Genomic DNA, 17,105 nt, shown 5'->3' with positions numbered 1-17,105 from the left:
TTTTAATCCTTTATAATTTTAATTATTTAATTGCTCCTTCCTCTCTTCCTTGGCATGATGTGAAATTTCTGATAGTTGGATAATAAACCGTTTTATTGTAATTTGTCTTTTTAAATTATTAGATGATATTAAAATTTGGAAAAGGGGATCCCTAGGTCGGTAAAATAGGCGAATTTCCTTCTACAACTTCGGTTGTTGTTCGGTATACAGTTAAAGTTTTAACAAAGTTTGAGCGAATATGTAATTAGCAAAAAAAAGTTGAAATAAAGTGATTAAACAAACATTATTACGAATATCGTAAATAACAGTTTACAAATGCATATATAGAAATATTTTTTGAAATCGATCGTGCACACAGTGAAATGCTCGTATACACGCGCGCCATCTATCGTAGGATAAATGTACTATGCCAAAAACCTTCGCGGGAGTGTATTAAAAAACTTTCCGAAGTTTTATGGCAATCGTACTATGCCACAAACCTTCGCCGGAGTAAATTAAACAACTTCCTAAAGTTTCATGGCAATCGGATAAACAGTGTGGTAATGCATGAAGGACATAAGACAGACACACAGACAGACATACATTCATTTTTATATATATAGATGAATAATGAAATCATCCCAGATAAACAATTTCAAGTATCTTTTTTTCTGGTTACTTACTCAAATGTCATTGTAATACATTGTTTGCAGCACTATAAAAATAGTTCCAGCAAATTATTAGCTATCATTTATTGCATGACTATTGAAAATTTTCCATTTCCATAATACTAAGCTACATTATTTTGAATTGTACCCAAGTTCTACTTGGAAGGCTGATATTAGACTAAATTAATCCAAAAAATTTCTGAAGGAATAAATATTTTAGTGATAGTAACTTAAAATCTTAAATATTTGAATATAGTGCCAAGTTTTATACTTACTTTTAATTGCACAATTTTAATTCAAAAGAATTGTTTTTTTATTAATTCTATAATTATCTAATAAATAATTCTTTATATATCATTGTTATAATTATATTTTAAAAATTAATACAAATTTTTACAATATGAGTATCAATAGATTAGTATTAAAAATAAAAGTAATTTATGAATGGCAAGCAAAATTTTTTTGATACACTGTTTAATGTTAACTGCATTTTATTATATTTTAACCTAAAAATTAGATCTTTCCTCACTTTCAAATTATCACCATAAAGTGATATCATTCCATGGCAATATCCATCATCCAATTATAGATTCCAATTCTATTGACTCTTCTGAACTGATATTTTTATCAGTTCATAAGAGTTAAAGGAATTGGAATATATATCCTGAATCATTTCCATCAGACAATCATTCACAAGCTAACTGATCCCATTTTTCTCTTTGGGTGTTTTATTTGAAGTAATATACTACAGAAGTTTTTGCTAAGTAATATATAATTTCATTTCACTAAAAAGTATTAGTAAAGAAAATACTCAGAGAACTATTAATAGTCCAAGCTGAATTCTTGCAGCTACTGATTAAATGAATTTGTAGTACAGCTTTATATGCTACTTAACGTTTCATTGATTTGATTAACTTTTAGATTACATAATCAAAGAAAAGAGAAAAACTTATCGTAAGATCCACTTTTATCTATTGGTAATATGGCAATGTGAGAATCTGATTGTAAGATTAATTTAATTTTTCTAAATTTAAAACTTGATGTAATATTTCATTGTTGAATTGTACATTTTTCCACTTTTTTTACATAAAAGTAGATATGAACAAGGAAATTCAATTTTCTAAAAGAGATGCCACCATTTCCCATGACAAACTTGAAGCAAAAAGACTCATTGTCAAATGATCACAGTCCAAACTCCTCATTGAAGTAAATTTCTGAATATAAAGGTTTTGTATGCCTAATTTGGGGTGAATTCAGCCATTCCAGCCAGTTCTCCAAAACTTATATTTTTGTGTCTCATCTCCTTCAACTTTCTGACCTCCATCTGGCATACAAATTATCAAGGAAATCAAGATCATCGATTCATTAAGAGGTATTATATCAAACTTTGCGTAAACTCTCTCTCTCGTGCAGATTAGAGAATTAAGGAGTTTTTAAAGTTAGGAGAATTATTCTATTTTTGTATTTAATTTTAATTATCTTTATTAAATTTTATTATTTATTATTAAAATGATTTCGATGTCAACTCAATTTAAACAGTCGCTTTATCGAAGATCCATGACCCCTCCATTTCCACTCAATCTTTAAATAGCCTTCCTTTTTAGAACGTATATCTTAATATCACGAGGTATGACGTGATTATATTAACTCTTACTTGCCTGGTATCAGAAAAAAGACTAGGAAGATTGTAAGATTTCTGGTCACTTTTAAATTTATCATTGTTCCCATCTAATGACAAAGTGAGTAGGACTCACCGTCCTGTTGTCGGAAAGTGGGCAGAGAACAAAATATTCTCTCCCCCAATTTCTCACAGCAATATTTTATAGAATTTTATTATCTTGAGGTTATTTGTGAAGTGAATATATCTAAAACAAAATCTTTCACAATATTTCTGAATATTTTTTCAAAAATAATACATATATAATATATTTATAAATTTTCTTCTATATGGCAAAATATGTTGAAGGACAACAAACCTCAATCATTTCAACATCAGCATGAGAAAAGAATACAATAAGGCTAATATCTGACACCTCAATGATCTTTACCCTAACATTACCCCAATTATTTAATGAAAATTGAATGAGTGTCACAGTAAAATGGAAGATGGACAATTAAACACAAAAAAAAAAATCAATATGTGTAAATATCAAAACCACGCCATTCATCAAATACCATATCAACTAAATTCAAAATGAGTGATTACACAATAAAAAAGGTAAATATGTAAAATACCTTTGGGTCACTAAGATCAATATCTGCTTCAACATGCACCCAGGATGTTCCACAACCTTCTTTAATATTGCTCTTTTTGATGATAGTTGCTTCCTTAATTTGAACTTCTTTCTTCTTTTCTTGTATTAAATCCTTCCTTTCTTCAGATACATTTTTTTTCGCTTTTACCTTTTGTATTGTCACTCTTGATTTTTCACTTTCATTCTTTATAAGGGCATTCAATTCTTGTATTTTAGCAGCTACTGACATGTGGCCCCCTTCACCAGCTAATCGCTTTTCCAGATCAAAATTATCTTTCTCAGATAGGCCTGAAATTTCATTGAGTTTGACAGATTTTGGTTTATGCTGTGACGCACTTTTTTGCATACGATTTTTTAATTTGATTTCTTTTTTCTCTTTATCTTCTGATAATTTGATTAATTTTAATGATTTTTCTAAAGGAGTCACAGAAACTGTGGATGGATTAGTTACATTATGTTTGTGAGAATCTCTTGAAGTTTGTCTATAAATTTTCTTTTCAATTATAGTTTTTCTAACTGAAGAATTATTTAAACTGTCTTTGTGTAATTTTCTGGAATGATCTTCTGAATGTTTGGACTGTTCGTGTGTTTTTGTTTTAGTTGTATACAAAATTCGCGTTGAATTCTTTTTTCTTTTATCAGACATTAACCTACTGGAACCAGCAGATATTTTTGTTTTTTCATGTAAGTATAGTTTGTCTATTGTTACTTTACTATAAGGATGCCCTAAATAATTTGTATCATTCTTTAAACCTGCTGTTTTTGTTATCTGTAACTTCTTTTTTGGAGGAATAGCAGGAGGAATTTTATCTTTTGTAATTTCTTTTCCTGTCATTTCTTTTTCTGTGTTTTCCTCAATTTGGCACTTTGATTCATTACATGTAGTTTCACTACTCAAAGCAGTTTCATTTTCCATCTTACTTTCATTATTTGATGATTTATCAATGACAGAAATTTCGCTCTCATTTACTGTGACTTTTGATTCTTGATCTGGTAATGTTATTTGAGTTTCATTCTGTTCTACTGTATTTTCTGATGGTTGTTCTGCTTCAGTATGACTTCCAGTATGGCTTCCACATTCTGATGTTACTAAACTTCGAGTAGAACCAACCATACAGAGGCGATAAAAATCTCTATTAAATTCAGTTGCTTCACATTGTAAACTATTAAAATCAGTTTTCTCTTCAGGAATGATGATATTACAACATTCATCTCTGATTATATCAGTGTCTGTAACAGTAATAGCAGAACTTTCTTGAAAATCATAGTTTTTCAAGGAAAGAGTGTCATTTTGATCATTACTTTCAACATTATTATCTACATCAGGATGAGACAATACAATTTTATCTTCAGTTATATTAGTTATTGAATTTTTAATATCTGTTGTTTCAATTTCTTTGTTTATGAAATTATCACATGTTTTATCATCTAACTGAAGTGATGATTGCAGCTCATTAGTATTCCATAAACCAGAGTTCCAATAATCATCCTGATATTCATCTTCTAAAGTTGTTTCCTGAATTTTTTCTAACTGATGAATATAAGATTTATCTGGAAAAACAGCATCATTTGGCTGATTCCACTGATTTTCCCACATAGTACTATTGTTCGCTACACTTTTCACCTCAGTATTTGATAGCTGTAAACTCCAATTCCCAATTTCTTCATCATCATATGTATAATCAGCCTATTTAAAAACAACAACATATATTTATTTTCTATAATCAAAATAATATTAAACTAAAAGTAAAAAGTTTAAAATACTTTATACAAAAAATAAACCAAAAACTTTTTTTGCATAATAAAAAGAGAATGATAATTAATGCTTTCAAAACTAAAATATCCATAGATAATTATAACAATCAATATATTAAGAGCATTTAAAGGAAAACTGAATTCACCGTATTGAATTTTTAAAAGTAAAATATTTTTAATGTTAAAATAAATAATAAAACTACAGTAGAATGTCAGTTATATGTTTTAGATTTATTCATTTTTCCCACTTATACATTTGTCAGTTCCAACATTATACAAAAATTCATTTATAATTTTCTTGATATTTACTTTTTTACCAGATTGAAATAAAATTCCTTTCAACAAATTGAGAAATTACTTCAGGGTATGTTTACATTTTACATCCTCAAATTTATGATTGTCATCTTTCATAAAGCATCCCTTTCTTTATCTTCAGCTATAAAAAATGTGGGTAGTCATAAGGGAAAGACTGTTGTTTTTCATTGTAGAAGTGGTAAGAACAATTAAAAATGGTTAAGCAGTTTTTAAGTATAGAAAATTTAAAAGAGTTGTAAAAAATACAACGTTAACACTTTCTTCTGGTTTATGGATGAGTATCACTAACAAAATAATTTTTCTGTAAAAGTGAAAAATGAGTTTCAATCATTAACGGTTTTACCTATTATTCTATGGAGCTGGATGGCTTAGACATGTTTATAGTTGACACAGTAAGTAAGTTTAATTTAAGTTAATAAAAAACCATCATTTCCACTGCTAAGTGGTATGCATTGTATAATATTTCAATGTTTTATAAAATGGCTGCGAGCAGAAAGTTGTTGGTTGATAAAGCTTTAGATTTTATAAATGACAATCCTATGTCAAAAATGCATAGAAGTATTAAAATAAATGCTAAATAAAATGTTTAAAGATATTTTATTTTGGTGTGTTTGATACATACCAAACTTTTCAAATTTAAAAAAAATACAACATTTTATTATAATTTTTTAAAATATTTTTTTCTTTTTAATGATTATTCTATTAATTGTTTAATGTTTCTTTAGCATTTCACATTAATATTTTTTTTAAAACTGAAAAGATTTTTTTGAATTTAAATAATCAAACTATTCCAAACAAACAATGAAATATTCCAAAAAGTCACTTTACAAAAAAAAAAACCCACAAATATTTTCAATGCTTACTTATTAAGTATTTTTTCAGATTTTCTGAATGTTTTTATAAACCAGACTATCACTGTAACTAATCAGACTAATTAAGTGCTATTATTAATGATTAACTATTAAATAATTTGTTACTCTAGGTAAGCGTTAATTAATAATAGCACTTAATTAGCCTGATTAATCACAGTGATTGTTTGGCTTATTATTAATATATCAGGCTTAGTGATGTTTATATATTAACATATTTTATTGTTTAAATTATGAATATGTTAATTTTTAAAATAAGATTACAAAATATCTAAAACACAGAATTGGAAAGTTTATTTAATAATCTAAATAAATATTTGATAATTAATTAACATAATTTGGAGTCAAGCAAGTTAATTATAGGCCTGGAGGCCGATATCAACTGTATACACACATGTAGATGTTATGGTCAACATTTCAACCTAGCCAACAATGTTCAGCGTCACACTGTTGATCTGCACATATTGTGGTTTAGAGTGCAATAACATGTTCGCTGTTTATCAAATCAAATCAAATCAAATCAAAGTTTATTTATAGTATAAGGCTTTCGCCTGTTACAAGGACGTGAATAACTTATACAGGATATATGTCCTCCATCATTAGAAATTTTTTCTATATATATAATAAACATTAGTTATCTAATATGTAATACATTATTTAGTAATTAACACTGCATTTTTTATTCATAAGTTGCTTCGTATAATTATATAATTTAAAAATAATATTGATGTTTGCTTTGTCAAGGAACTTATACATATCCGTTTCATTAGAACAGTTAACTAATCGACCAATATCTGATTGTTGAATGTTACAATTTTCACTGCAATTTTCACAAAGAATATGAAATTTAGATAATGTCTGACTACAGCTTGGGCATTTGGTGTGAGAGTAGTCTATGAATTTATTGTTTAAATTTATCCAGTTTTTGTTTAGTCTTAACTGTATAAAAAATTTTTTAACATTAAATGAGAGATTTGTCAGCATATAACTATTATTTGATGGGTAATTTAAAATTATTTTATACCAGCTTGTATTATTTCGTTTCTGTATGTCATCGATATCTTGGACAATAGAGATTTCCATTACTCTTTGTATTAATAAATTATTTTGCTGTTCACTGTTGTATGACTGATCCATAAATAGACTCATCGAAAATCCGTATGTGTTAAATATCTTCGAGAGATGTACTAACCAATTCCGTTTTAGATCTGTGATCTTTGATTTTTGATATAACACATTCAGTAATTTTGTTGTTAGATCATCAGCGTTTATAATTTTTTGTAGAAATTTTATGTACCTTTTTATTAATATGGTGTTTAATTTATATCTACTTAGTTCCATTCTTAGAGCACTGCCTGGTATATTGTATTCTAATTGGAAAATTTTGCGGATAAAAGTATTTTGTATTTTTTCGAATTCGTTGAATTTACCTGTAGACCAGATAGGAGATGCGTAACACATCGAGTTAATGATAATTGAATTAAAAAGTTGAAAATGGGTTCTCAGATTCTTTATTTTAGCTTTGCAGAATAACACTATCAGATTATTTATTAAATTTTTTGCCTTTGTTATTGAGCTTTTATATTGTTTGTCAAATGATAAATTAGGCGTGAATGTTATTCCCAAGAATTTAACTTCATTAACAATTTTCAATTCTTCTTTCTTGATATAAAAGCACATGTGTTTTTTGGGTAAATTACTGCCGTTACGAAAAATCATTATAACTGATTTTTTGGGATTTATTTTAACTTTTAAATTTTCCAAGTATTCAGTTATTTGTTGAATTTTCCTGCGAAGTGCAGCAGCCGTTGGAGCTACTAATACAATGTCGTCTGCGTATGAGATTGAATGAATGATTTGGTTATCTATTTGGATGCCGTCTTCATCTCTTAGGAAACATTTGTTTAAGTCGAATAGGTAAAAATTAAAAAGGTACGGCGATAGAGGGTCTCCCTGTAATAAACCTCTATAAGTTATAAATGGTGGCCAGACATTATTATCTTGTTTAATGATCGTCTCGTATCTCCCAAACAACAAACTTATCATTTTAATCAAGTGTTCATCTGCTTTATGTTTTTTCAATTTTTTCTGAAGATCATTTATGCTAATCGAATCATACGCTTTTTCTAGATCTAAGAAAAGAGCAAAGACTTTATGTCTTTTCTTGATTAGTTGTATTTGTATTGATGCCATTAAAACGAATAGTGCAGTTTGGGTACCTCCTCTGTCCACAAAGGCATATTGCGTAGTGTTCCTATAGTTATTTGTGGCTGACCAAATATTAAATTTATCCGCTAGAATTGATGTGAATATTTTCCGAAGGTTCGATAACAATGCTATTGGTCTGTAGTTTGAAGGTTCCTCTCTTTTGCCTTTTTTATATATCATTGTAAAAATTAATTCGTTCCATTTATCCGGAATTATACTTTGATTATAGAATTCGTTGAATTGTTTGGTCAAATAACTGATGAGCTCTAGAGGAAATATTTTAATAAGCGAGTTGGGTATCATATCTGGACCCGGTGTTGATTTGTCTTTTAGTTTTTTAATCCGATTCTGAACTTCTTCCACCTTAATTATTTCTGAATGATTCGTTACTTGTGATAACGTATATTCCATTTGAGTTTGATTATGGCTTATCAAATAATTTTCGGAAAAATTCTTTGAAATATTTAATCCACTTGTCGTGTTCTATCCTTGTATATGCACTATAGTCTGATTTCTTTTTGCGAAATCCATTAATTGTTGACCAGAAAACTCTGGTATCTCTTGATTCTGTTAATATCTTGCTAATATTTGAAAAATACTTCTTCTTTTTTGCTTTAATTAAATTTATATATGTTCTTTTATTTTGTAAGTATTTCGTTAAGGATTCTTTTGTGTTAGTTTTTCTAAAGACTTTTAAACTTTTTTGTTTTTTAATTTTTTGGATATAACATGTATTGTCATACCATTCACACTTATATGTTTGCTTGTAGGGACTTAAGCATTTCCCAAATCTGTATTCTTCTAGTTTTGTTGTAAGTCTCAGATAATTCGTAATTGGCTTATTATCTTCCTCTAAAATTAACATTTCATCAATTATATTTTGGAACTCATTTAACAATTTCTGTTTATTGTAAGAAGGTTTATAGTCAATGCTCCATGTATGAAGTTCTTTTTCGATCTTTTTCTCTCTTCTTATATCTTTGTAGTATTTCAACACTAGTTGTATCGGAAAGTGATCTGATAAGTCGTTCTCCAGAACTGACAGAGACTCACAGTAATCTATCATAAATTCTGAGCAAATAATATAGTCAACCGTCGATTTTCCATTTGGGGAGACAAAAGTAAATTCCGCCGGAATATCTCCCTTTAATCTACCGTTCAAAATTATTAATTGACTATCTTGTACAAAATCTAGAAGTGCTTTACCATCCATGTTTAGCAGTTTATCCTTGGATGTTCTTATGTTACTAATATTGTCAAAATTCTGAGAAAATTCAGTATCAGTGTTTTCTCCAATTCGAGCATTAAAATCTCCACCAATTAGCCATTGCTGGACTAAAAAGGACCATCTTTCTATATAATTTTGAACTACACGTAAAACACTTCTCTTCTCTATTGATGGTGGAAGATACATCACTATTAGCCCCAAATATAAGCAATTCCATCTTGTTTTAATATTACTCTCCACATTGATAATTGCAACAATAAAGTACTCTGAAATATATTGGTAAAATATGTCTCCCAAACTTTTCTTAATTAGCATCAAGATCCCTCGTGCAGGACGACCGAATTTACTCTTACGTTGAGCATTACTATTTATGATACTATGATTTTGTGAGAGAATATTTTTTTCCTCTGCACTTAAGTTTAACATCCATGTTTCTGTGATTCCAATTATGTCGTTTGAATCTAAGAACTCTCTCACCGAATTTTTCTGTAGCTTTCCTCTCAAACCTTGGACATTCCAAAAACTTACTAACAGATCATATCTATCATTTTCCGAAAGTATCTTCTCATTATCTTTGATTATTCTGTTTACTACTGCTAGGTTAACTTCGTTATTATTATTATCACTATTATTGTTTACTGCAATGATTTTGCTTTTGTCGATATCCTGCTTCAAATTAAAATTATTCATTGCTGTTTCATTGTTATTCATTGCAAGCTTGATTTATGTTTGTTCCCAAAAAATGATTCAATTGTATAATCTCTCGTGTTAGTATCAAAGGTATACATTAGATTATCTTTTATATAATAGTCGTCTCTTACTAAAATTCTATTCTTTTCTGTTTTCTCTAGCTTAATCTTATTTATTAACTGTTTCCTTCTGATTCTGGATCTTAAACATAGATCTGATGTTATTATTATTTTTTTCATCTCGTCTTCCATTTTCGGTCTCACTGCCCAGAATTTTTTAAGGATTATGTTTCTGTCTTTAACCGATTCCATTATGATTTTTATTATTTGCTTATTATGCTTATTTTTAAACTGTACAAGACCCTCAATTACTACATTGTTAAGATCTAAAACATCGTTAGTAAATTTTTTAAACTCTTCTAACACATCCAAAGTTTTAAATGGAAAGTTCAAGATAACCAAATTTTTCTTTGTATTTTCATTTAACATTTTATCAAGTTCAAATTCCAACATACCTTTTAAATTGGTGTAAGAATTAGACTTTTCTTCCAGTGTGTGGATCTTTTGGCTAATATTTTTCATCTCTTCCTTGACTTTGGCATTATCCTTTTTCATGATGTTGATTTCAGATTTTATTATTTACATTTCCATATTTAAGCAATCGAACTTTTCCTGAATCAACTCGTAAATTGATTTAAGTGAATATTTTTACTCCTCGCCATTTTGTAACACTGATTCGCCTGTCGGTTCAAAGAAGTCTCGAATTGTGGCATTTCTAGAATTACCAGTAGACTCCTTCACATATTCTTCTGATAAATATTCTTCTTCCAGTAGCTCTACCAATTGATTATTTTCTTCGACTTCTTTAGCGTCTTCCTTACGCGGTCTCCCTCGCCCCCTTCTTTGCATAACTGCTTGACTAGACTGCGGGGGGATCGAGGAAATGGACCGGGATTTATTTCGATTCCAGCAATCATTAATAAAATTATAATCAATTTCAACGTTAGTAGAACTTTTGAAATACTTATTTTAACTTGATAATTAACACTATTCCTTAGAATATCCATAACCAACTTATTCTCAAGGGTTCAACAGAAAAGTCACCAACACGTTCCAAATTATGAATATGTTAATTTTTAAAATAAGATTACAAAATATCTAAAACACAGAATTGGAAAGTTTATTTAATAATCTAAATAAATATTTGATAATTAATTAACATAATTTGGAGTCAAGCAAGTTAATTATAGGCCTGGAGGCCGATATCAACTGTATACACACATGTAGATGTTATGGTCAACATTTCAACCTAGCCAACAATGTTCAGCGTCACACTGTTGATCTGCACATATTGTGGTTTAGAGTGCAATAACATGTTCGCTGTTTATCACTTGTTTTCATCTACATACCACCGAGCCTTATGGCTCAGTGGTATGTAGATGAATTTTAGAATCTGTGGCATTGCATTTCTTAGTAATGCTTAACAATCTGATTTCAGCAAGATAATGCCTATCCAAACACTGCTAGGATATCTCAAGAGGCCCTTCATTCCATTAAATGTTTTTCCATGGCCCCTGATATTCTCCAGACTTGTCTCCAATTGAGCTTGTTTGAGACATGTTAGGACAGTGGACTTATCTTCTTTCTTTCCCACAGTCATATTAAACAATCAATTACTAGTTTAGAAATTGTCTGCTATTCTGTTCTTGTATGATGCTCTTCTACAAAGGATAGTTCCTTGTATTGCCAACAATGGAAGATCAACATCTTATTAGCTGTAACTGAAAAAGGAAGATTTTTCCACTATTTTTTGTTTTTAGTTGGATCAATAATAAAGTTTATTAAGTTTCTATTTTGTATATTCCAATCACATTTATTTTAATGTTAATTTCTCAGATATCAAAATTTTTACAGAGAGTTTCTGGAAATAAACTGAATACAGAACAAAATTCAGAAAAAAAAAAACTTTACATTCTGTTGAGTTAATGCAAGGTTTGATTCTAAATTTGCAGAGAATGAAGGAAACACCTTATGAGAAATAGGAAGGAAAGAGCAAAAATAATTGTAGAAAAAATGGAAATGGAACTTGTTTGTGCTTGGAAGCAAGTTTCTAAGTGGAAAATAATCTTTGATGAAGTACTTACTACCAGAAATCTTGAGTGTTCACATCTGAACAATTTTTTCAACAACTACAAATCAATTTCTGAAATTAAACAATCAAAAATGACATCAGTGTCAAAAAAATTACATTCTCAGTTTGCATTCTTGAATGAATGTGAATCAACATAAATGGAACCCTGAGAGCTACAAATATAAGCTGATGAATTTTTATCATCTTTGAAATATGATAAAAATTTAAATACCATGGATTTTTGCAAGAAATTCAGTTTTTCACAAATAAGCTCCATTTGTGTTTAATTCAAGTAAAATAAGAATCTAGTTCCTTTTGGCTATTACAGAAAAATTTATGCAAATAATTTGGAAGATGCATTTCTAAATCTATACATTGTACTGAGGGTTTATTATTTGTTTCAGACTACATCTTCAAGTTTTACAAATAGTTAGAGCATAAGGCAAATATATTCTCAACCATATCACAAGAAGACAAGGCAAGATGTCTGCACGTTAGAAAGGAAGTTTCAATAAGTTAAAATTAATTAAAAAAACACTAAGATCCTCTATAAATCAGAAATATTTATCTGGACTTGTCATTTTTGCTGTAGAAAATCAAACAATCCATACCTTAAATTTTCAAGAACTTGTTTAGCAATTTACAGAACAGAAGCACAAAATAAAGTTTTAATTCTATTGTTATTTATAGTACAATTTTTTATAGCCATGGACGTAATTTATTGTAATATGGTTTTGTGTTGCTTATAATATATGTTGATGTTATAAATTTTTAATGAAATTATATTAAATATTATTATATTATATTCAAGGTTTGTTTCAAACCAAAATTAAATTCAATAAATAAATAAATGTAATTTTAAATGTTTCAATAGAGATAACAAGTGGTAAACTCAATCCTTGTCCCCTTGAAAATAACCTAGATCAGGTTGCCCTTATAATAAAAATCTTGTTCAACATGCTCTTTGTTGTGCTCTGACTTACACTACCCTACAATAATGGACCAGACTGCAAGATGTGATGGCATAAGGTAAAGAATACATGCTTTAATTGGAGGAGGGTCCCCCACATGCTGCAATTACACTAGCAACTCTTCTGGGCATACTTTCAACAAGGTTTTGATACACAGCTTTGGGCATTTGTGTCCATTCCTGCTTCAAGAATATCGCTAGCTCAGCTGTAAATTTTGGACATGGTTCCCTGGTCCGTAAGTGTCACTCTAACTCATCCCACAAATGTTCTATTAGGTTTATGTCAAGACTCTGAGCAGGCCAGGGAAGACGGTTGACTGAGAGATACCACTCAAGATACCACTGCTTGACAGAGGCTGCAACATGACAGGGAGCATTGTCGTCCTGTAAGTAACATTCGTCCATTCCATAAAATTGCCAGAGCATAGGAAAAACCTGATTGTCTAAAATATTCATGTAGGCATAGACATTCAATTTAACAGGAACAACATGCAAAGGTCCAGGCCATACCACGAAAAACACGCCAAACAAGAACACCACCACTACTGAACTTGACAGGTGTCTGGTCCATTACTGTGGAGTAGTGTATTTTGCCTTAGATGTCAGATTGTGGTCTTGCCTAAATGGTTTCCACAATGGTTCCACAATTTTGAAAACCTGCAAACGGTTTTTGTGGCAGGTTTCAAAATTTGATGTTTGTTCAATTTTCACATTTGTTCTTGAATTGCAAAATGAGACCAACACATTACAAAATTATGCATAGCTAGCATTTTGGCTTGAAAAATTCAATCTCAATTGGCAGAATGACAAATCAAATGTCAAATGGCAATGTCTAAGGTGGCAAAAAGACTTTATTTCATGCTATAGCCAAATAGTGAAAATAGTCAGGCTTCCTTTTGATTGCACTACACATATTCTCCAATTAGTGTGGTAATTTTACAGAATGCATTAACTGCACTAACCAGATTTTCTTGAAGTTCCATTATATTCATATAGTAGCTGTTGAAGATGATATTGCAAAAATTAGCAGATAAACAACATTGGATGAATTACTATTAATTAATAATGATAATTTTAATCTAATTAATCTTTTAATTAATCAGTTTTTAATTGTTTTAATATGTCTTCTTAATATCAAAGTAAATAAAACTAAAATTTTTCATTAATTTTAATCTTATTTTACTTCACACAATGTTATTAGTTGGTTCATATTATCTGTATTAACAAGTTCTAAGTGATTACAATAAGCAAATTCTACTATATTTATGAATTAAATAGTTTAAAATCAACATTTATATATTTAACATCACAGTTTTCTAATGTAAAGTTTTCTTTACAATTCTTTAATTTTTGAGTATGGTATGGGTCTGTCTAATATAAATAAGTGGCAAGCAAACAAGCTTAGCTGCCGCTTGTCTCCTACATCTGTATTTCCCAAAGTTTTCGGAACACCTCCAATTTTTAATAATTAAAAATCTCTGAAATTTTTAAAATAACAATATCTTGTAAGTTTTACTATTATATAAATTATTGTGGGCAATTCTGATGGAAGTTAACTGGAGAGAGGATAAAAACTCCAATTCAAGCAGTAGCATACAAGATCTGTTGTGAGGTGTATGCTTCAGTCTTTCTGGAACTTTTCAATGTGGACTTTTTCATTGTCCTTTAAAATATTTGTATTAAAATTTCAAAATGTTTAGTATAACCCATGAGTTGTTGCGCAAAAAAAAAAAAAATTCAGGAATTGCTCATGGTCATTTCAACCAGGCCTTTTAAAAAGGACATAAAAAAATATAAGAACCATTGTTTCTGATTATTTGATATTCTCATAACAAAGAGAATAATTGAAACTTTTTTAACACAAAAATTATTTAAACAAAAACATATTAAACATTAACATTAAATTTTATTTAACATAAAATATAAAATATTGTGAACTTTTAAATTTAATGGTTAAAAAGGACAAAAACTTGAACTTTTGTATATTCATGGAGTTACAAAAGAATTCCACCGTGGTTTCATCATTTCACCACAAATAGTGTAAGTTCAGGTGCAAAGCTTTAAGAATTCCCACCTTGTAGAGAAAACCAATAAAAGCCTCTATTTCGCTCCTTGACATATCACTCACATCTTGTTCACAGGTATAGTTTGAACATATTTTTTGTATATGTTGATTTGTATACTTCATGATCTCATCCAAAATTTCATTTGTAAAAAATAACCTCCAGGCAGCAACAGGTGAATTCACATCTTTCTGTGCTTTTACACCTGGAAAGCGTCTAACTAAATTATGATCAGCTGTTCCTCTATTGTATGGAGTACAGTGAATTTCCCGTTTAGTTTTTCCATCCATTCCTATATATTCAGGCTTTATTTCAATTTCTGCTTCATTATCTCCAGACTGCACTGAAACTGTATCCTGTGTCTATCTACATTATCTTCAACCTGATCATCAAAAAATAACTCAACTGCTTCAATAGTGCGTTCGTCTGAAAACAAATGTCTTCAAATTGTACCTGGATTTTCTTTTCTTTCTTCTTCTCCACTCTTCTCTACTTTCACAATTTCTAATAATCTCAAAAGTCTTTCTTCTTCTTTTCTATCCATTTAGCCCAAGACAACAATCATTAAAACTAAAAATATATAACGAATACTAATATAACACAATAATAAAATGTTAAGTTTACTGTGAAACAAGCACACGTAATAGGTTGTGCACGGTTGAAAACACCAGGTGTTAACAAAAAGCAATTTACTCAACAACTAAAAAAAGCATGATGGTTACAAAAATGGTGCAAAAAGTTAGTGAACAAGTCTACAGGAAAGTACTCTAAGGGTGGTATTGTACACTATTCGAGCTTACGAAAGTGACAACAAAAACAAAACAAATGTGGTTGAAAAGATCGGTCGCATTCCATGACGGGATAAAAATAGTAGCTTAATCTTTATCCATACGTTTTTGAAAAAAATACTGAGAAATCAATACTCTGATATACATGATATTCTCTCACCATTCTTCTTTTTATTATCCTCTCACTTTTTCACTTATGACCTATTCTGATTTCAGATACTTAGAGGCTTTATGTAACTCCTTAGTGCCTTACTAACTTTGTGATGTAGCAAAAATCCTTTCCAGGAACCAGCTGATACAATACAAACATGAGAAAGACAAACTAACAAATTTTAGCAGACAAAGGAAAAAAAAAAAAAATTTATATCTAACATAAATTAATACGAACCCAATGTCATAAGTCACATGGCAGGCAATTGTCAAATTGTAATGTATTGTTGAAAAAGTATATGTCATCAAACACTTTTAAACAAATATAAAGTTTCAATAAGCACTTATTTTATCTCTCTTTGGACTCATCTGCCTTTCTTGATTTTGACATGAAATTTTTGATAACGCCGAATTATTTTCTAATGTTTTTTTTGTGTGAATATTGTGCTCTGTGTGAATTTAGATCATTATTTAAAATTATGTCAGAAGAAATGTTTTAGAAATTTGCACAAAAGAAATCCAAATTGTGTGACACCAAAATTTAACAAGTAAGTAGTGACAGGTGAACAGCTAGACTGAATTTTGCTTCTGGTTTTGCCAATTCTCCTAAAGTTAAGTTGGCAATATTGCTGCCAGTAGTGTATAGTTAAAAATTTTTTGCTTTAAAGATTTTAATCTCTAAATAGGTACTTATATGAAAGTACAGTACAAATTTGTTTGCACTTTTCTAAAAAAATTCTTCAACTGTTTTACATAGTGGTTGGAGTCCAAGCTCAGTGTTCATAAAGTATATTGTTCATAAATTGAGGAAAAATTGTAATATATTTAAATGAGATTAGTTCCTTTAGTACAAAAATTGACTACTAACTTAAAAGTTAATATTTCAATTCTAATAAAGAATTATGATTATTTTTTAATTATTTTACATAAATATTTATAAATAAAATAAGAAAAAAAAATGATAAAACATATTTGAAAACAATGCTTAATACAGAAGCCTTGATAAATGGGTTTGGTTCAGGGTCATTTTGATTTTG

General features: G+C 29.2%; 1 protein-coding gene across 1 annotated transcript in view; it reads right to left on the bottom strand.

The window, feature by feature from the left end:
* Window positions 1–17,105, bottom strand: part of LOC111634044 — a 99,147-nt gene that overhangs the window by 3,859 nt on the left and 78,183 nt on the right. Inside the window, exons 13-17 of the mRNA XM_023378724.1 lie at window positions 15,584–15,666; window positions 15,196–15,473; window positions 8,793–9,943; window positions 7,405–8,476; window positions 2,883–4,589 (exon numbers count right to left, since the gene is read on the bottom strand). Of these exons, the coding sequence (XP_023234492.1) occupies window positions 2,883–4,589; window positions 7,405–8,476; window positions 8,793–9,943; window positions 15,196–15,473; window positions 15,584–15,666 (4,291 nt within the window). The remainder of the gene's footprint in view (window positions 1–2,882; window positions 4,590–7,404; window positions 8,477–8,792; window positions 9,944–15,195; window positions 15,474–15,583; window positions 15,667–17,105) is intronic.

Source organism: Centruroides sculpturatus, unplaced genomic scaffold, assembly GCF_000671375.1.
Source record: "Centruroides sculpturatus isolate CEXI.00-Female unplaced genomic scaffold, Cexi_2.0 scaffold887, whole genome shotgun sequence".
NCBI classification, from domain to species: Eukaryota; Metazoa; Arthropoda; class Arachnida; order Scorpiones; family Buthidae; genus Centruroides; species Centruroides sculpturatus.
This window is presented reverse-complemented; position numbering and strand designations above follow the sequence as displayed.